Source organism: Leucoraja erinacea, chromosome 2 (assembly GCF_028641065.1).
Source record: "Leucoraja erinacea ecotype New England chromosome 2, Leri_hhj_1, whole genome shotgun sequence".
Classification (NCBI taxonomy): Eukaryota; Metazoa; Chordata; class Chondrichthyes; order Rajiformes; family Rajidae; genus Leucoraja; species Leucoraja erinaceus.
In genome coordinates this window covers 21,008,877-21,030,713 of record NC_073378.1, presented here as the reverse complement: position 1 = coordinate 21,030,713, position 21,837 = coordinate 21,008,877, and the positions used below count along the sequence as shown (strand labels likewise).

Here is a 21,837-nt window from a genome sequence, read left to right as displayed (position 1 = left end):
CAATTGCAGTTTCACTTCATTAAGATGATAATCTGCCCTTTCATTCCTTTTCCTCATCACACTTGCCCCGCATTAAACTCGTTTTGTCAGGATTGCACCCAATCATGCAATTTATCCATATGTCGTTGCAGATTCACAACATTGTAACACGCCCATCGAACTATTTACATATCATTGGCAAACATGCAAAACACTACATTTTGTTCCCTCCACCAGGTCGTTTATGTAAGTAGTAATTGTCGACCAAGAATTGATCCCTGAAATACTGAGATTCATTCTCTAGCCTGAAAATGATGTATTTAGGCCGCACCTAGAATACTGTGCACAGCGTGGGTCACCTTTCTTGAAAAAGGATATAGTCTCTTTGAAGGAGACTTGTGAGGCTCATTCCTGGCATGAGAGGATTGTCATATTAAGAGAAACTAGATGATTCTAGTCAGTATTCCTTTGGAATTTATATGGTTATCTTATCAAACATGTGCAATCTTAGTGTGTTTATCAGAACAGATATTTTCACAAGGGAGAATCATAAACAAGTGAACATGGCTGTGAAAGAAGGGCTAGGCACTTAAAGGTGTAAGCTCAGAATTTTCTTATTTTAGAGACTAGTGAATCTCTGGACTTCCCTGCCCCAGAGGGGGGTGGAGGCCAGATCATTCGATTTATTTAAGGTGGAGAGAGAAATATTTTTTGAAGATGAATGAATTCAGGGTTGTGGGGAACTGGGAGTTGAGTCCAGCATGGATTATCCATAATGATATTGAATAGCAAGTTAAATTTGAGGGGTCTAGTGGCCGACTCCTTTTCTTAATTTATTTGTATTTTGGTGATATCAGTCGCAATTTCCTATTTTACAGTAAGTCCTCTGCATTAATTTCCTTTTCCAGAGAATCGCAAAATGCTTTAATCCATATTAATTTTCATTTCCTTCACCATGCTATTTCACGTGGCCGTTCCATTCCAATCATCTGAATGACGTGCCTATCTTTCATCACATATTATCTTCACTGCCAAACTCCTCCAATCCATGACCCTATTCACCATTATGCCTGTGTCCATCCCTCGAATAAACTCTTTCCAATTTGCTTTTGCGTTTGACAGAACAGTTCTGAAGCCATCCATATCCTAACTGTATTACAACCCCTTGTTTTATGTTTTTGAGTGATTGGAGCGATTGCAGAACATTCTTAAGGGGGAGGGAGGTTGGTGCACACATTGATACAAATGGCATGGATAGCAAAAGGGATTAGGTCCTGCAGAGTGAAATAGGGAGTTAGGCAAAAGGTTAAATAACTGGACCTCATGGGTAGTGATCGCCGTATTAAGTCTAGTGCCATGGGCTAGGATAGGAATAGGAAGATGGGACATGTGTTGGTGAAGGGGGCAGAGATTCTGATTTTTGGACCATTGTGATCTCTTCTGGGGCAGTGATGAACCTGTACAAGAAGGATGGGTTACACTTGAACTGAAGGGAGACTAGTATCCTGGTAGGCAGTTTTGCAAGTGCCATGAGATTTTAATTAGATTGGCAGGGGAATGGGATCCAAAGCATTTGTGAGGCAATTGGGCGGCTGGAAGTCGATACAGTACAGAAGCCAATGATGACAAGTTCATTAGGCAGACAGGCAGGATAGGAACATGGGGATCAAGATATAAGGCGGATGAGCTTGGTGCGTGGATAGGTATGTGGGACTGGGACATTATAGCCAGTACAGTAACCTGACGAAGGTTGGACAAGATAGCAGCTTAATGTTCCAGAATGCAGGTTCATCCAAGATAGAGAGGTGGGAGTTGCTCTATTGATTAAGCGGAATTTCATGGCAGTAGTTCGAGATGGCATTACTGAGAGATTATCCAGTGCGGCTATATGGATGGACCTAAGAAATAGAGGAGGGATGATCACCTTGTTATGATTGAACCAAATAATCAACGCCAATTAGAGGAGCAAATATGCTGGGAGGTTGTGGATAGCTCCAAGATTAATAGGGTTGTCATAGAAGGGGATTTTAACTTTCCTAATGTTGATTGAGTCGGTCATATTGCCAAGGTCTTAAACGGGATGGAATTTAGCAAGAATGTTCAGGAAAGTTTCCTCAGGCAATATCTAGAGGGTCCTACAAAGGAGAGGGCATAGCTTGACCTATTCTTAGGAAATAGGGAAGCACACGTGATTGAAGAGTCAGAGATTGAGCACTTTTGGACCAGCAGCTACGGTTCTATTAGCACTAAAATATTTATGGAAACGAAGAGGGTTGGTCCTCAAGTTGAGATTCTAAATTGGGGCATTAGGTTGGAACATCTAATCTAGTACTTAATTTCAGGGTAATGAAAAGGCAGAACTGAAACAGTGAAGGTGCATTGATGATTTGTAGAGCATGATTTTACAGAGACATGAATAGGCGAAGCAAAGGAGAGATTTGGTAACAAGGCACAGGGTGTTAAAATTGAAATTTTCCTCAACTGGCAGGCAATAGGTTAGCACGCACATGGGTGAATGGGGATATCTTGCAATTTAGAATATGGCCAGAGGTATAGATGACAACAAGTTTACTGTTGTAATATCCAAGTCAAGAGGTAAGTGAAGCATTCCTCTTGGGTATGTTTGTGCAATTGTGTTTGGATATTTAAGTGCACATGGGTGTGTATGTGGCTGCATACACTGCATGTAGGCATATGGTTCTGTCTTTCTATAAAATGTTGTGCGTCTGTGTTTATATAATTTTCCAGATTTTGTATGCACATAAAGGAGAAATTGGGTCAATAGTTCCTGCCATGGTGTGTAGTTCATTCAGAGTTGTGTTGTCTGTCTGCTCATTGGTATATTTAGATTGTCATACATATATTAGTGTGTGATATTTGTGCTTCTTCAAATGTTTATTTATGTCTGCAATTTTTCAGAATGTTTGTGTCATTGGCAATGGCAAATATAATTGCCCATATCTACATCTCATAATTTGTTTCAACATTGGATGGTGTTTGGTCCATCAAGTCTATGCCAGCTCTCAGATCAATCCCATGTTTCTACTTATTTCCCAATAACCTAGTTTGTCTCTTATGCTATTTAACCCAATCATAATTTTCCTGCAATCTGCACCTACAAAATAACACATTTTTAGAATCACCAAAGCTGCCATGAAGATGGTGGAAATGGGCCACTTTGAACGTGGGTTTCTTTCCATATCTCAAGAGCAAGTTGATAGTTTGATTGCCTGCTGTAAATTGTAGGCCAGCACCATAATCACGGACGAGTCGCACCCTGGCCGCTCCCACTTCTCCACTCTCCCATTGGGTAAAACGTAGAAGAGTGAATACGCACACCTCCAGATTCAAGGACAATTTCTTCCCAGCTGTTATTAGGCAACTGAATCATCTTACCATAACCAGAGAGCAGTCTTGAACTACTATCTACCTTATTGGTGACCCTCGGGCTATCCTTGATCGGATGTTGCTGGCATTACCTTGCACTAAATGTTTTTTTATTTATGTATCTGTGCACTGTGGCTTGATTGTAATTAATGGCTTGATTGTAATCATGTATTGTCTTTCCGCTGACTGGATAACACGCATCAAAAGCTTTTCTCTGTACCTTGGTACACGTGACAATTAACTGAATTGAGAATCTGGAGAGAGTTGATGAGAATAAGGGAAGAATTTAAAAAAAGAGATTTGCATAGAATTAGTGTTTGACATGGACTTTCATGCATCTGTTGCCCTAATCTACCTTGGTGATAAAAATCATGAATTTGGGAGGTACCCCATTGCCTATTCACATGTGCACGTGTGTGATTGCATTTTTGTGTACTTGTGTGTAGATCTTTGACTACAATAATGTGTAAGTGCCTATTATTTATATGGCCAAATATATCTCTGTACCTCGAGTTAAATCAAGTTTTTTGTCATATGCACAAGTATGGTGAGATACAGTGAACAGCTTGCTTGCAGCTTGCTTGATTCAGACAACACACCATAATTATACATAAATGATGTAAAAGAATTAAAAGAAAAAGACCCTGCAAAAACAAAATAGTCGTGGAAGTGGTCATCCATAGTGTTCTGTTGCTGAGGTATGATTAGGATTGTGCAGGTCATTTCAGGAACTCGATGGTTGTAGGGAAATGGGTGTCCAGGTGGCATGGGACTTAAGGCTCTGTACCTCCTGCCCGATGATGGCTGTGAGAAGAGGACATGGCCCGGATGGCAAGAATTCTTAATGTAGATGTTGCCTTCTTGAATGTACAATTGATATGTTTACAGAAATATAGCCGTACACAATACATGTGCTTGTCTCTTGTAGTTTTGTTTGTGCCAGATTTGAGTATGTTTGCTGGAATGCATGTAGTTGTGTGCTTACCTGTATAAACATGCACAGTACAAGCATAAGTATGTCTTTCTGCAAACGATGTGTAAACATGTATATTGTAATGTATATGTCTGTATTTATAAATGTAATATGTCTGGGCCTTTATATATGTGGGGGATCGCATATATTTTCACATATAAATGTTTGTAATTATTTGTATGCATATCAATATATTTTTTGTATGTGTTATAAGTAAATATGTTATTTGACTGTCATTAAGGAGAGGGGAATATGTGCCCAGTTTGTGTAGAAGTGTTCCAAATGAAAAGGCATTGATTTATAACTTGTGTTGGCATTGATTTATAACTTGTAAATATACAATATTTTTTATTTCTGACTTATCATTTCATTCTTGGAATGCTGTGCATGTGCCTTTCTTGCATGTGGTGTTACTAATTAGAAAAAGTGTATTTCATTAAACAATTAATTTTCTGATGAATGAAATATCCCATTGAACAGATATGAGAAAATACATTGTTTATTTCATACATGTTGATCAGTAGAATGAATCTAGACTGGTTAAGCTGAGGGAAAACTTGAGTAGTTTATTTTGAAGTTTTCAGTGTATTTAATTTTGAAACCAATTAAAATTATAATAAGTCCAATCAATAAATAGTTAACCTCCTTTACACAGTGTTTCATTTTCAAACTATACCTCCTGCATAAGTTTAAAAAAGACAAAGTGTAGATTTTGTTAAAGAGATAAACAGCTTTATGATTTGGCTTGAATGCCCGAATCTATGAAAAAAATGTATGCCACTCATGGCGATTCTTATGTCTGAATTTAATCTAAGACAATTAATGTAATTGACCTAAATATTTTTAAATAGTGGTTCAAGATTTTGAGAATGATTTAAGGTGAATTTTCAATCAAGGCTTTATGTTAATTTGTTATAAATTGTAATTTTATTTGAAATACACTGAAAACTTCAAAATAAACTACTCAAGTTTTCCCTCAGCTTAACCAGTCTTGATTCATTCTAATGATCAACATGTATGAAATAAACAATGTATTTTCTCATATCTGTTTAATGGGATATTTCATTCATCAGAAAATTAATTGTTTAATGAAATACACTTTTTCTAATTAGTAACACCACATGCAAGAAAGGCACATGCACAGCATTCCAAGAATGAAATGATAGGTCAGAAATAAAAAATATTGTATATTTACAAGTTATAAATCAATGCCAACACAAGTTATAAATCAATGCCTTTTCATTTGGAACACTTCTACACAAACTGGGCACATATTCCCCTCTCCTTAATGACAGTCAAATAACATATTTACTTATAACACATACAAAAAATATATTAATTTGATATAAATCATTTGTTGATATTTTGATTTTCATTATTATTTTTCAAATTGTATTCCAAAAAGTAGAGAGATTACTGGTGTGAAATTCTAAATTCTAGTATTCATTAACCAATTATTGGAAGTAAAACTCCATGGTTAAGGAAGGCAGTATGAATGAGCAGTTCGTGTATTTGATGCGGGTGTGAATGCACAATAACAATTTATAAGTAACGTATGGAAACTGTATAAAATGAGTTTTGTCTATTTGTATATCCGCGAAGCTGTCTTTTCAAAAGCTTCCAACAAAAAATATATATTTGCGGTACAAAATGGAGATTTGTAGTTCATTACAATGTGCTTTTTACATTAATGTTGACATGGTGCATGGATGTCTTTAGGATTTTTTTGCCCTTGTAATTTCAGCATGTTATGGCATTGTTCAAGTACCCACTGGACCGTGGTTTTGCAGAAAATGTGAATCGCAAGAGAGAGCTGCCCGAGTGGTGAGTCCCGTGTTTTTAGTATGTTTTTCGCAATGCTTTAGTTATGTCGCCAATATATTTTAATGTTTTGCAACAGATTTCAGCATAAGCAAAAATTGATATTTTTCGACTTTCAGCATCTGCATTTTTTTTTAACTTTTCGACGTAAAAAAGTGACTATTTAGAAATTGTGTTGCCGATCATAAACGCAATACTTTAGCATTATTGTCAGCAACTGTTTATGTATTTCTATATTATAAAATAATTGCGTTCTAATTTTGAATAGCGACAGAATAGCTCTGCAGCCAAACACGTGCCGCATTTTGCAAAACACTACGACAAAATGATCCAGTGGCATAACAAAGCTGTTCAGATGGCTGGATGTGATCCCTTCCCTTCCCCCTTTTATTATTGCTCACGTGCCTGTTTTGCAGAGAATGTGGACTTTTTTAAAATTCCCCAGTTGTTTGGTGTCGATTGGTCGAGCAATTACGTTGCGAGCTCGGTGCCGTCATCATGGTGTGCTTTCAGTACATGATAAGCGGCCTCCCAAGGTGACGAAAATAAAATATGCGGAAGACTATGTGAAGTGCTGCTATTTGCAGTATGTAGGGCAGCGCCTTAACGACATTCACTAAGTCAGGCAGCAAGAGGGAGTTTTTTTCTCCCCAAAACCAAAGGATCGACCTCTCAGTACGTTTTCTGATTATTCAGTTGCGGTGGTTCTATTTTTAGTAATTTGAAAAGAAAAGAAAACGCACTAGTTCCGATGTTTAGTCATTGCCTTCTATTTTACTTATTTCAACTGGTTGAGTTTCGATTGCGGGGATTAGAACGCTTATTTGCGTCTTCACCAAACGACTGCATTCGGGTGCTCTTCTGCGTTAACGTGGGGGATGGGGAATGTATGTAATTCCGGCACCGTTTTTCAGCAGATTGGGACGAAACAAATGGGCGTTTTAGCTCAGTTCTATTCTGTTTTGAAGTTTTTTTTGTATGTTTCGCTTACCGTTGATGATTAGACTGAAACACTAAAATAGTGACGTTATCAACGCAGCGAGCCACCCTGATTTGCTACAGGGTGCATACAGAATATTGTTGGAAGTATACTAGGTTAGGCGTTTGAATTGCAGCCGATATCGAGAAATGACAGATGATTTAATTCGTGGTGATTAATTCTACCCACATTATAGTTTAGCAGTAAACGCCATTATTTTACGTTGTGTAGAGTCAGCACCTGACTTTCTATTTTTTCCCAAGAAATGTGAACTTTGCCCTCATAAGGATGGCGCTCTCAAGAGGACTGACAACTGCGGTAAGTTCATCTCCATATTAATGAAATAAACTACCTCTTTACGACGATTTTATAACTTTGGTGATTGTGTTTGTAGTAGATGTATTTGTATTTTTAACAAAAGAAACGTGCAGTGTGTGAATGTGTTATGAATAGACAAAATGTACTGGTTAGTTTGCCTTTTACTGATTGGCACTTTGGCTGGAAAATACATATGAGGCATGTTGAATGTCTTAACGTTTTGCAATCACTATTTTAATGGACTACACCATTTATTATGTAGGGGTAGTTATTATTGATGCAAGTAATCACTTCAACATTGAATTGATTTCATTTTTTTGTGACAGCTACAGAAATAAATAGTTTTCAAGTTACTTGTGTGTGGATACATGCAAATATGGGCATGGTTATCAGGAACAGTTACTGCTTTTGTCTAGATCCTATTGTTAATACCGAAACAGTGTCAAATATATTCTAATTGTGTGTGATTGGTACATTGTTTCGCATTATTTTCATATTTTAAGGCATTTTTTTGAGTACTTTCTAAGTGTACTCCATCTAGTGGTTGGTTGCTTGTGAATTCGGTTCTGTGATTTTTTTTAAACATATGCTTAATCACGTGGTTTGTAGGAATATATACGTTTGAAGCATAGCATTAATAGTACTTGTTCAGTTTTCTGTATGTAAAATGGAATATTGGAATAAGTTTCAAATTTGTTTATTTAAAATAGGAATTAAAACTAAATTGAAGCTCCACTACCTTTATGTTTGTCATTGTTTGTTTGTGATAATGTGCTTGACATTTTTTTTGCATTCTAGAATTATTGTATTCTAATTAAATTGTTCCATCATAATTTTAATATGTACATGACAGACAAAAGTGGTAGATAGAAACCAGGTTCATTTTTAAGTACTGATACCCAGCTGGGTAGAGCAACTCCATCTACATAGATAGGTCAGTACGTGCTGAGAAGCAACTTTTTTAGAGCTTTTAAAGCAAGTCACTGTACAGATAGTTACAATAAGTAGACCATTCTGAGGAATCTACTTGAAAGATGCAACGTTATGCACATTGTTAACTGATCAAGCCGATGTCCTCTTGCTAAAATAATGAACGCCAAAATGTTTCTATTGAAACATAGAAACATAAAAAATGGGTGCAGGAGGAGGCCATTCGGCCCTTCGAGCCATTCATTGTGATCATGGCTGATCGTCCCCTATCAAGAACCCGTGCCTGCCTTCTCCCCATATCCCTTGACTCCACTAGCCCCTAGAGCTCTATCTAACTCTCTCTTAAATCCTTGAATCATTATCCAGTAAAATCTTCTGTAGTAAATTTCATGTTTGCAAATATGAAGTGAAGACCAGGTTTGGTTGTCTTTCGTCTTTAGTAGTCTTTAACCGTTTGGAACGCTGTGTAGGAAGGAGCTGCAGATGCTGATTTAAACCAATCATAGATACAAAAGGTGAACAGGTCTCGACCCGAAAATTTACCCATTCCTTCTCCAGAGATGCTGCCTGTCCTGCTGAGTTACTCCAGCTTTTTGTGTCTATATTGAGGCACTGTACTTGCACATGAAGAATTGCTAGCTGAGTGGAGAGCTTCTCATTTTTGTGAGGCCGTACTCGAGCAAAGGATAATTAATTTAGTGTAAAGATGCGATATGGAAAAATCTTTGAGTGTAAAGATGTGATAAGGTAGGATCTCCTTTTACTTTCCATTTTGTGAGTCTCTTTTCCTTGTTCCTTCCATGGGAGACATTGACTGACTGGTATTTGTTCAATGAGCTTATCTGTTAGGTAAACTTACTAGGTCAGGAGAGCATTAGGCCAAATCTATAATGCGACTGTCTTAGAATTATAATACCATATTAAAACAATGACAAACCTAATTGTGAAGGCTTCATGGATAATATTGAAAATTTTGTATTTTTTAAAGAAAAATGTTCACTTTGACTTAACAGTGAATGAGAGCAAATGGATATATGGTATATGTAGCAACGGTATATAACGCGCTCTTTAAAAATTATTTTGAGTGTGGGAAACATATTAGTTTGTATGTGTTGCCCACTTTATATAGCGCATTAAACTGGACACCTAATTTATGTTTCATATGTCCCTGTTCTTATTAGATACTACACGATAAGAACATGGTGGTTTGCGTTTTAATCAGAATCCTTGTTTGACACAGTGTGGTTTATATTTCCTGAAACTGGAAGTCTTCCAGACAACATCAACATTTCTGTAATTTACAGGATTATATGCTTCCATTTAGAAATCCAAGTGGCATGGTTATTTCAAATAATACATTTGTTGTACGCTGCATAAGCGTGATATATTGGTGAATCTGACATTTTTTGTGAGCATTTTTTAAAACGAGTTAATGAAAGTGAAAGAATACATGATCGTCTTACATAGAAACATAGAAACATCGAAAATAGGTGTAGGAGTAGGCCATTCGAGTCTGCACCGCCATTCCATATGATCATGGCTGATCATCCAACTCGGTATCCCGTACTTGCCCTCTCTCCATACCTCCTGATCCCTTTAGCCACAAGGGCCACATCTAACTCCCTCTTAAATATAGCCAATGAACCAGCCTCAACTACTTTCTGTGGCAGAGAATTCCACAGATTCACCACTCTATGTGGGGGAAAAAAAAATTCTCATCTCGGTCCTGAAAGACTTCCCCCTTATCCTTAAACTGTGATCCCTTGTTTTGGACTTCCCCCACATCGGGAACAATCTTCTTGCATCAATCCTGTCCAACCCCTCAAGAATTTTGTCTTGCATTGGTATAGAGTTCTAACTGCATTAAAAGGCATCACTGATGTTGATCATGGCAGTTTCAGGAATGATTGCAGTAATCATACATTAATGTTTATTGTCTTGGACTATTAAGTCATTAAACTTGTATTGCTTGAAGTTACTGAATGATAATGAGAATATGTTTACCAGAACATTTTTGATGATGAATTTGAGGAAAAGCTACAAAGTCGGCTGAATGCTAAAGGCAAACCTATTTTTAGCAGGTCTTTTAATCTGTGTGAGTTTCTACAAATTTACATTCGGTTGTGGCCAAGTGTCCAAGAATTGTCTTCTAGGAAATTTGGCCATACCAGCATATACCAATCTAATATAAAAGCATATCTGGTCTTATTAGTGTGAAGTTGCTTCTCAGCACGTACTGACCTATCTATGTAGATGGAGTTGCTCCACCCAGCTGGGTATCAGTGGCTTTTGTTGGGTGAATCACAGGTATATTTAAATATAAAATGAATGCATAGTTTATGAATTTTGCTACCGTTCTACATATGCAAATCACACACACTTTAAATCTTGCCATGTTATAAATTTTAGCTTTTGATGTACCAACAGACCTGTTGAATAGAATTTTTAGACTGGTTCAATCAATTGGTTTGAAATTATAACTGACATTTAATTAAGTTAATTTTGTCGTTGCTGTTTGTAGTTGAGTGTCTATGTTGACATCTTTGAACAAATGTTGAAATTGCTCAAAAATGTCTATTTTTTAAACGGCTGTACTTTTAAATACAACATTTTGTAGTAAATTCACCTAGAAATAATATGCACTTACAGGATGAGTATTTTGTATCTTTTTCAAGTGTTGTAAAGTAAATTTTGCTATATTTTGGTAAAGACGATTCATTCTTGGCAAGGGCGTGGAAAATCATTGACTTTCTCAATTTAAATAGTTAGTTAACAGCCATGACAGGCAATAAACCTTTAAAGCCGATATTGGATTGTCTGTGACTCTGCTGGTAGGTGGCTAGTGTTAGTAATTCAGGAAAATTTATTGTGTAAAAGTGGTTTTGGTCTTTTAAAATTGTCAGGAAAATCTGCTTGTAAAATGTTCTTTTCCAATATATGGACATATGTTATTCAACCTCTAAATAGGCTATTTACTTAATTGCATTCAGCATTATATTTGTGCCATGCAGTACTTTTTAAATTTATACTCAATCAGTTTTGCATTTCTCTTTTAACGTTTGCTTTATCAGTGCCTTCCAGATATAACCACAATTTGTATTAGATGAAGGAACTAGCTATTTCGAAACGTATTGTTTCTGGCTGTTGAAAATCCTGAATGTAAAGATTGTTGTACATTTTACTAATTTGCTATCCAATGCTCATGGTTATTTTTTTTTTCTCTGATTCCTTTAGTTATCTCACCTGAGTGTTAATTATATGCAGTCTATAACTTTTTTGCTAATAAACTGGAGATGTCAAGCTAAGCAGTATTGTTTTCATCATCCAAGTTTGCGAATTTGTCAGCAGGAGAAAGCTATCCTAGTCTTAAGAAATGGGGCTAGCAGCCTGTTATTAGTTTGATTCATGGAGCCATCCTGTTTGCATAGCATAACATGCACTGATGTATTTGGCTGCTTATTGATGAGTAGAGCGCTGGGATTCATTGGGCTCAAGTTTGCTGCATATAAATTTGTGGAGTACCATTTACCAATTGCATACAGTTTTGGTCTCCTAATCTGAGAAAATACATTCTTGCCGTAGAGGGAGTACAGAGAAGGTTCACCAGACTGATTCCTGGGATGTCAGGACTTTCATATGAAGAAAGACTGGATAGACACGGCAGAAGGTAGTTGAGGCCAGTTCATTGGCTATATTTAAGAGGGAGTTAGATGTGGCCCTTGTGGCTAAAGGGATCAGGGGCATGGAGAGATCGGTACATGGAGGCCGGTACAGGATACCGAGTTGGATGATCAGCCATGATCATATTGAATGGCGGTGCAGGCTCGAAGGGCCGAATGGCCTACACCTGCACCTATTTTCTATGTTTCTGTGTTTCTACCCTCTCAAGTCAGGTGGTCACTTGTTCATTATACTTTGTCAGTCTATTGGACTTGGGTGACATCGCAACTAAGTAAGACTTTTGGAGATGCAAGAGACTACAGATGCTGGAATCTAGAGCAACTAACAATCTGCTGGAGAAATTAATTGCTTTGAGCAACATTTGTGAGTGGTAAAGAAAAGTCGATGTTTTTGGTCAAAACCCTGCATTGGAACAGGTGATGAGGGTTTTGATGTGAAATATTGACTATTCCTTTCCACCTACAGATGCTGCTCGACCTGCAGAGTTCCTCCAGCAGATTGCTTGTAACTCTGATTTTTGTCTTCCTTAACAATGCTGCACATAGGTTTACAGAATACTCCATTAGATGGTAAGTACATACAGACAATCATAATTTGACACATTTTTACTTTCAGTCACAGGGAATTGAGGACAATTTAATGCCCCCATCTAGTAAACACAAAAAAAATGACACATCTGGATTTAACTCTCAGGCCTGCTGGTTCATATGGTCCAGTTCCAGATTAAGCAATATATTTAACAACTGAAACAATTAGGAAAACTGAGAACATTACTTTTTAATTGAGCATACGTTAGTTTGAGGGTTGAAAGGTCATTTATATCCAAGTAGCAGGAAATGTACAAATCTTTAGAAGGGTTTTGTTTGTAATAGTATTGCAATTAAAAAGTAAGGTATAATCAGATGTGAGCATTTAAATATAAATTAGATTGGCTTTTTAAATTAATTGGTATGCTTTGTAAGGTGTTAAAGTTTTGTCATGTTTTTTGCTTGTGCAAACAAATGAGAGAAAGTGTAAACGTGGGGCAATGTTAAGACTATAAAGTATTTTCTATTTATGTTTACAAGGCTGATGTATGGTCTTGAATCATCAAAAAAAAATCCCCTTTTCAATCCTTCTATCTTATTGGGAAGGAAAATGCATCAGATTTTAATTTTAAATTTTAATAACTAGTTACTTGATTTGATATCTCTTCCAATAGCCCTAAGGCAACTAGAGGTGTTGTACTAGTGTATTTATGGTACTGGTGGGCCAAAGTTCAAATAAAAATAAAGCCTAGGCTATAACTAATAGGCTATGAAAAAATATATGCATTTTATATAATCACTCGAGGGAAGATTGTTTTCTTTTTGATGTTTTCTCTCAAAAATATTTGATACTTGATGTTCTTTATTCTTTGGGTTCCTCTGGGTTTGTTTATACATAGTAGTTAACATTACAGGAGGGGGATGGTGTTAGAAATGTGAACCATCTGGGTGATTGTTGGGAATGCTGAGCTACAAGGTTCTTTGTTGGTCTTTCACCAATGTTTCCCACGTGTGTCTGCTATAGTGCCAGTTAACAGCACAGTACACTTAATGTGTCATACTTTTAAACTATTAGCTTGGAAACCCCACAAGACAAGGAAATGTTATGTGCCAACTTTTCAACGCATTCAACATTATACTAGGATTTCCAACTTGGTCAATTTAATATGAATGTAATTTTTTTATTGCTGATTCTAATTTAAGGGATGTTTTTATTGCAGATTTTTTTTGCTTTTAAAATTATAAGCTTTGTGACATCATGTAGTTTATAATGTGTTTTGTTTTTTTGTTTTGTTTGGTTTACGTGCAGGTTGGGCCCATGTGGTTTGTGCACTTTATATTCCAGAGGTGCAGTTTGCAAATGTTACTACAATGGAACCTATTGTACTACAGTACGTTCCCCATGAACGCTTCAACAAGGTAACTAAATTATTAAAACAAACCCAAAATTATGCTAATTTTCCCAGGTAGTTTGTAGTGTAAGCATACATACACTTCTGGAAAAAAAATGTTTTGGATGTGATTCTTGGGACTCCTTTTGCTTTTATTTTGACTAGTTCTTGGCTAGACTTAGTGCTTTGAAGACGTGTTATACTTCTTTTGTATTCTGCGGAAACATCTAATTTTCATACAACTTGATTGTCTTCCAGGGCACAGCATTGCTTATCCGTCTCTGAAATGTATTCTGATATAAATGTTAGTTACATTGATCCAGCAGATTCCCTCCACATTTGTAGTTTAAAATGGAATCGGCCTTTTTCAAGTGGCTGAGGCATTTTGCTTATATTAAATCATATCCAATATCTCTTCCTATATTGTGCATTGTGGGAAATTGACTTGGAAAAAATTACTACATACAGCACCCCATGTATTATTACCTCGACAACTTAGAAATTACCATACTTTCACTCTGTGATAGCAAATCTATTTGTCAGCTTCTTTTATTTAGATTATTTCTTCCCTTTTTTTTCCATCATTGAGGTTTCCCATCTGATATAGTTTACCAATCAGTTTGTTTCAGGTGCGGAAAACCCGGGGGGGGGGCAGAGGGGACACGTCCCCCCCCCCCATGTTTTGAGAGGTGGGGGACATCCCCGCCAGGTTAACCTGCCTGGGCTTGCGGGAAATATGGCCAGCGCGGAGAAGCAGCGCTGGTATCCCGTCAGCCCAGACAGGGCTGTAGTTAACCCGGTGAGACAGGCAGTTGAGCTGCATTTAGCGCTGGATTGAGCCTCCGAAGCCTTGCGCGCGCGTGTATGTGTGCTCATGCGCGCGCAGACGGCAAAACATTGTGTCACCCGTCCCCTCCATGTTTTGATAGTGAGTTCCGTCCGCTCTTGGTTTGTTTTTTTCGCCATTGCTTTTCACACCTGCTCTTTCCCCCTCGTCCCAGTGAAAGCAACAATAGGCTTACCCTTGTCTTCGCATTCTACTCCTCAATTGAACAATAATCTTCTAAATTTTCTCTATCTTCAATGAGATTACAACATCTTCTCTTCAAATCCCCTCTGCAGGTGCTGCAGTGGTTAGCATTGCGATCTCGGCTCCAGCCACCCAGGTTCCCTCCTGACATTGGGTGCTGTCCGTGTGGCGTCTAAATGTTCATCCTGTGACCATTAGAAGACAGTGGGGTATTAGGAACAATCTGCATGGCTTTGTACGCAGCAGGTCATGTCTTACTAACTTGATTCGTTTTTTTTGAGGAGGTGACATAGGTGATCGATGAGGATACGGTGGTGGATGTTGTCTAGGATTTTAATAAGGCAGTTCATAAATGCTTCATGGCTGAGCTAGAAGATTAAGATATATGGCATTAACAGTGACTTGTCATATGTGTTCAGAACTGGCTTACTGATAGAAGACTGAGGGTTGTGGTGGAAAGACAATATTCAGGCTGGAGGTATTGACCAGAGGAGTTTCGCAGGGATCTGTGCTGGGGCCTCTGCTGTTTGTGATGTATATAAAAGACTTGTACGTAAACATAGACTGGATGGATATTAATCAAAGATGGATATTAATCCGAACAAATGTTAGGTGTTGCACTTTGGAAGGTTAAATGTAAGAGGAAAATATACAACTAATGGAATGACCCTCAATAACATTGATGTACAGAGAGATCTTGGAGTCCAAGACCATGACTCCTTGAAATTAGATAGTTATAAATAAGGCATATGGTACGTGTGCTTTCCTGGGATGGGACTTTGAGTGGATGCTTGCTTTCCTAGGATGGGATTTTGAGTGTCAAAATCTCTTATGCAGCTTTGTAAGCCCATTTTTGGAGTATTGCGTGCAGTTCTGATTTCCCCATTACAGAAAGGATGTGAAGGCTTTGGAATGGGTGAGTGGGGACTATGTTTACTCAAGAAAGAGGTCATTTTTGATGTCCCAGAATGGAAAATCTCAACTTGGGAGCTACCTTTAGCTTCACAATTTGCAACTCTTCAATCCATAAGAATCTAAATGTGGCCTCACCAATGTCTTGTACAGCCAACATGAACGTTGATTTAGCTAATTTCAAGTAACTCCTGCATTCCCCTCTCCCCCAACCTAGTCATAGAAACATAGAAAATAGGTGCAGGAGTAGGCCATTCGGCCCTTCGAGCCTGCACCGCCATTCAATATGATCATGGCTGATCATCCAACTCAGTATCCTGTACCTGCCTTCTCTCCATACCCCCTGATCCCTTTAGCCACAAGGGCCACATCTAACTCCCTCTTAAATATAGCCAATGAACTGGCCTCAACTACCTTCGGCGGCAGAGAATTCCAGAGATTCACCACTCTCTGTGCGAAAAAAGTTTTCCTCATCTCGGTCCTAAAAGATTTCCCCCTTAACTGTGACCTCTTATTCTGGACTTCCCCAACATCGGGAACAATCTTCCTGCATCTAGCCTGTCCAACCCCTTAAGAATTTTGTAAGTTTCTATAAGATCCCCCCTCAATCTTCTAAATTCTAGTGAGTACAAACCGAGTCTATCCAGTCTTTCTTCATATGAAAGTCCTGACATCCCAGGAATCAGTCTGGTGAACCTTCTCTATACTCCCTCTATGGCAAGAATGTCTTTCCTCAGATTAGGAGACCAAAACTGTACGCAATACTCCAGGTGTGGCCTCACCAAGACCCTGTGCAACTGCAGTAGAACCTCCCTGCTCCTATACTCAAATCCTTTTGCTATGAATGCTAACATACCATTCGCCTTCTTCACTGCCTGCTGCACCTGCATGCCTACTTTTAATGACTGGTGTACCATGACACCCAGGTTTCGTTGCATCTCCCCTTTCCTAATCGACCACCATTCAGATAATAATCTACTTTCCTGTTTTTGCCACCAAAGTGGATAACCTCACATTTATCCACATTATACTGCATCTACCATGCATTTGCCCACTCACCCAGCCTATCCAAGTCACCTTGCAGCCTCCTAGCATCCTCCTCACAGCTAACCATGCCCCCCAGCTTCGTGTCATCTGCAAACTTGGAGATGTTGCATTCAATTCCCTCGTCCAAATCATTAATATATATCGTAAATAGCTGGGGTCCCAGAACTGTGCCTTGCGGTACCCCACTAGTCACTGCCTGCCATTGTGAAAAGGACCCGTTTACTCCTACTCTTTGCTTCCTGTCTGCCAACCAGTTCTCTATCCACATCAATACTGAACCCCCAATACCGTGTGCTTTAAGTTTGTATACTAATCTCTTATGTGGGACCTTGTCGAAAGCCTTCTGAAAGTCCAGATATAACACATCCGCTGGTTCTCCCTTATCCACTCTACTAGTTACATCCTTGAAAAATTCTATAAGATTCGTCAGACATGATTTACCCTTCATAAATCCATGCTGACTTTGTCCAATTTTCACCACTTTCCAAATGTGTTGCTATCCCATCTTTAATAACTGATTCTAGCAGTTTCCCCACTACTGACGTTAGACTAACTGGTCTGTAATTCCCCGTTTTCTCTCTCCCTCCCTTTTTAAAAAGTGGTGTTACATTAGCTACCCTCCAATCCTCAGGAACTACTCCAGAATCTAAAGAGTTTTGAAAAATTATCACTAATGCATCCACTATTTCTGGGGCTACTTCCTTAAGTACTCTGGGATGCAGCCTATCTGGCCCTGGGGATTTATCGGCCTTTAATCCATTCAATTTACCTAACACCACTTCCCGGCTAACCTGGATTTCACTCAGTTCCTCCATCTCATTTGACCCCCGGTCCCCTGCTATTTCCGGCAGATTATTTATGTCTTCCTTAGTGAAGACAGAACCAAAGTAGTTATTCATGTAGTCTGCCATGTCCTTGTTCCCCATGATCAATTCACCTGTTTCTGACTGCAAGGGACCTACATTTGTTTTAACTAATCTTTTTTCTTCACATATCTATAAAAGCTTTTGCAGTCAGTTTTTATGTTCCCAGCCAGTTTTCTTTCATAATCTATTTTCCCTTTCCTAATTAAGCCCTTTGTCCTCCTCTGCTGGTCTCTGAATTTCTCCCAGTCCTCTGGTAGGCTGCTTTTTCTGGCTAATTTGTACGCTTCATCTTTTGTTTTGATACTATCCCTGATTTCCCTTGTTATCCACGGATGCACCACCGTCCCTGATTAATTTTTTGCCAAACTGGGATGAACAATTGTTGTAGTTCATCCAAGCAGTCTTTAAATGCCTTCCATTGCATATCCACCATCAACCCATTAAGAATCAATCGCCAGTCTATCTTGACCAATTCGTGTCTCATACCCTCAGAGTTACCTTTCTTTAAGTTCAGGGCCCTTGTTTCTGAATTAACGATGTCACTCTCCATCCTAATGGAGAACTCAACCATATTATGGTCACTCTTGCCCAAGGGGCCACGCACAACAAGACTGCTAACTAACCCTTCCTCATTACTCAATACCCAGTCAAGAATAGCCTGCTCTCTCGTTGGTTCCTCTACATGTTAGTTTAGAAAACTATCCCGCATATATTCCAAGAAATCCTCTTCCTCAACACCCTTATCAATTTGATTTACTCAATCTATGCGTAGATTGAAGTCGCCCTTTATAACTGTTTTACCTTTGTTGCACGCATTTCTAATTTCCTGTTTGATGCCATCCCCAACTCCACTACTGCTGTTAGGTGGCCTGTACACAACTCTCACTAGCGTTTTCTGCCCCTTAGTTTTTCGCAGCTCTACCCATATCGATTCCACATCCTCAAAGCTAATGTCCTTCCTTTCTATTGCGTTAACCTGCTCTCTAACCAGCAACGCTACCCCACCTCCTTTCCCTTTCTGTCTATCCCTCCTGAATATTGAATATCCCTGGATGTTCAGCACCCAGCCTTGGTCACCCTGGAGCCATGTCTCCGTGATCCCAACTATATCATAGTCATTAATAGCTATCTGCACATTCAACTCATCCACCTTGTTACAAATGCTCCTTGCATTGAGACACAAAGCCTTCAGGCTTGTTTTTACAACACTCTTACCCCTTATACTATTATGCTGAAAAGTGGCCCTTTTTGATTTTTGCCCTGGTTTTGCCACTTTTACTTTTCACCTTTCTACCTATTGCTTCTATCCTCAATTTACACCCCTCTGTCTCTACGCCCACACATTTAAGAAACCCTTTCCCTTTAACTCCATCCTCCACTATCCCATTCGACACCCCACACCCCTTATTCAGTTTAAAACCACCCGTGTAGCAGTGGCAAACCTGCCTGCCAGAATGCTGGTCCCACACCTGTTAAGATGCAATCCGTCTCTTTTGTACAGTTCCCCCTTACCCCAAAACAGATCCCAGTGATCTAAGAATCTAAATCCCTGCCCCGTGCACCTGTTCCTCAGCCACACGTTCAGGTCCCGTATCTCCCTGTTCCTGCTCTCGCCAGCACGAGGAACTGGAAGCGAACCGGAGATAACGACCCTGGAGGTCCTGCTTTTCAGCATTTTCCCGAGCTCTCTAAAGTCACGCTCTCTATAGTCATCCTACCAGTTCCACTGTTTGCATCCTTATATCGCTCTCTTCCCTGGCTAGCAATGGACCATTATGGACCACCCTTTGTGAGGTCATCTGTTGCCAGCACCAATTTGTTCTGGCCTTTTTTTGCTTCCGATCTTCACCCCCTTGGATATATCTGCTCGGGCCCAGAAGATTTGTCTACCTTCATATGCATAATACTGAGTGCCCTCAAGATGCTTCCATTGATTGCCCCAAGTTCCCTGTTCCTCGTGTCTTTCTCCATGGTAAAAACAGGAAAAATACTAATTGAAGACCTTGCCCATCCCCTGTGGCTCCATTAGGGTTGACTACTTTGATTCCTGTCCATTTTCTCTGGTTGCTCTTTTTGTTTTTCTCTTAATGTGCTTGTAAAATATATCTTAACCGTAATATCAGCCAGAGTTATCTCCTGTCCCCTTTTTGCCCTCCTGATTTCCTTTTTTAGCGTGCTCCTCAGTTTGTGAAACTTCTCCGGGGTACACTTGATCTCAGCTACTTATACCTGGCCCATGCTTCTGGCCTAAACCAGAGCCTCAATATATCTCATCATCCAAGATTTCATCAGCTTTGCACTTCACTCTAATAGAAACATGCATATCCTGAACTCTTGTCAACAAACTTTAAAAAACATCCCATGTTAATTTTCCTTCAAACAACCTGCTCCAATCTACTTGAACGAGTTCCTGTCTATTATGTTCATAGTTGGCCCTGCCCCGATTTAGGTTAAACTTGGGTACCCCTCTCTGTTTCTTGTGTGTCCATATGTATTTTATTAAAAACAAAAGAGAAGTATATCGTAGCAAAGATGAGTGGGAGGCAATATGGGGAGAAAAGATGGGTAAGAAGGTAAACTAGCCAAGATTATAAAGGAGGATAGTAAAAGCTTCTTTAGGTATGTGAAGAGGAAAACAAATGTTAAGACAAGTTGGACCCTTGAAGACTGAAAGGTGAATTTATTATGGGGAACAAGGAAATGGCAGAGGAGTTGAACAGGTACTTTGGATCCATCTTCACTAAGGAAGACACAAACAATCTCCCTGATGTACTAGTGGCCAGAGGATCTAGGGTGACGGAGGAACTGAAGGAAATTCACATTAGGCAGGAAATTGTGTTGGGTAGACTGATGGGACTGATAAATCCCCAGGGCATGATGGTCTGTAAACCAGGGTACTCAAGGAGGTGGTTCTAGAAATTGTGGACGTATTGGTGATCATTTTTTAATATTCTGTAGATTAAGGATCGGTTCCTGTGGATTGGAGGGTAGCTAATGTTATCCCACTTTTTACGAAAGATGGGAGAGAGAAAACAGGGAATTATAGACCAGTTAGCCTGACATCGGTGGTGGGGAAGATGCTGGAGTCAATTATAAAAGATGAAATAGCAGCACATTTGAATAGCAGTGACAGGATTGTTCTGAGTCAGCATGGATTTACGAAGGGGAACTTTTTTGAGGATGTAACTAGGAAAAAGAACAAGGGAGAGCCAGTGGCTGTAATGTATCTGGACTTTCAGAAAGCATTTGATAAGGTCCCACATATGAGATTAGTGGGAAATATTTAGAGCACATGGTATTGGGGGTAGGGTACTGACATGGATAGAAAATTAGTTGGCAGATAGGAAACAAAGAGTAGGGATTAACGGGTCCCTTTCAGAATGGCAGGCAGTGACTAGTGAGGTATCGCAAGGCTCGGTTCTGGACCGCAGCTATTTACAATATACATCAATGATTTAGATGAAGGGATTCAAAGTAACGTTAGCAAAGTTGCAGATTACACAAAGCTGGGTGGCAGTGTGAATTGTGAGGAGGATGCTATGAGGATGCAGGGTGACTTGGACAGGTTGGGTGAGTGGGCAGATGCAGTTTAATGTGGATTAATGTGAGGTTATCCACTTTGGTGCCAAAAACAGGAGGGAGATTATTTTCTGAATGGTGTCAAATTAGGAAAAGGGAAAGTACAACGAGATCTGGGTGTCCTTGTTCATCAGTCACTGAAAGTAAACATGCAGGTACAGCATGCAGTGAAGAAAGCTAATGGCATGTTGGCCTTCATAACAAGAAGAGTTGAGCATCGGAGCAAAGAGATCCTTCTGCATTTGTAAAGGGCGCTGGTGAGACCACACCTGGAGTATTGTGCGCAGTTTGGTTTCCAAATTTCAGGAAGGACAATCTTGTTATTGAGGGAGTGCAGCGTAGGTTCACGAGGTTAATTCCCGGGATGGCGGGGCTGTCATATGTGGATAGAATGGAGCGGCTGGGCTTGTATACTAG

General features: G+C 39.1%; 1 protein-coding gene across 13 annotated transcripts in view; it reads left to right on the top strand.

The window, feature by feature from the left end:
* mllt10 (MLLT10 histone lysine methyltransferase DOT1L cofactor) overlaps positions 1-21,837 on the top strand; it is a 227,184-nt gene that overhangs the window by 6,195 nt on the left and 199,152 nt on the right. For 4 of the 13 annotated variants that reach the window (XM_055652641.1, XM_055652615.1, XM_055652607.1 and 1 more), the window contains exons 2-3: positions 6,084-6,163; positions 7,403-7,457. In XM_055652641.1, coding sequence (XP_055508616.1) covers positions 7,428-7,457 — 30 coding nt within the window. In that variant the 5' untranslated portion in view covers positions 6,084-6,163; positions 7,403-7,427. Of the gene's footprint in view, positions 1-6,083; positions 6,164-6,637; positions 6,836-7,396; positions 7,458-12,533; positions 12,638-13,904; positions 14,015-21,837 lie in introns of those variants that run through there. The other 9 variants (XM_055652582.1, XM_055652591.1, XM_055652561.1 and 6 more) reach the window with 7 other exon arrangements.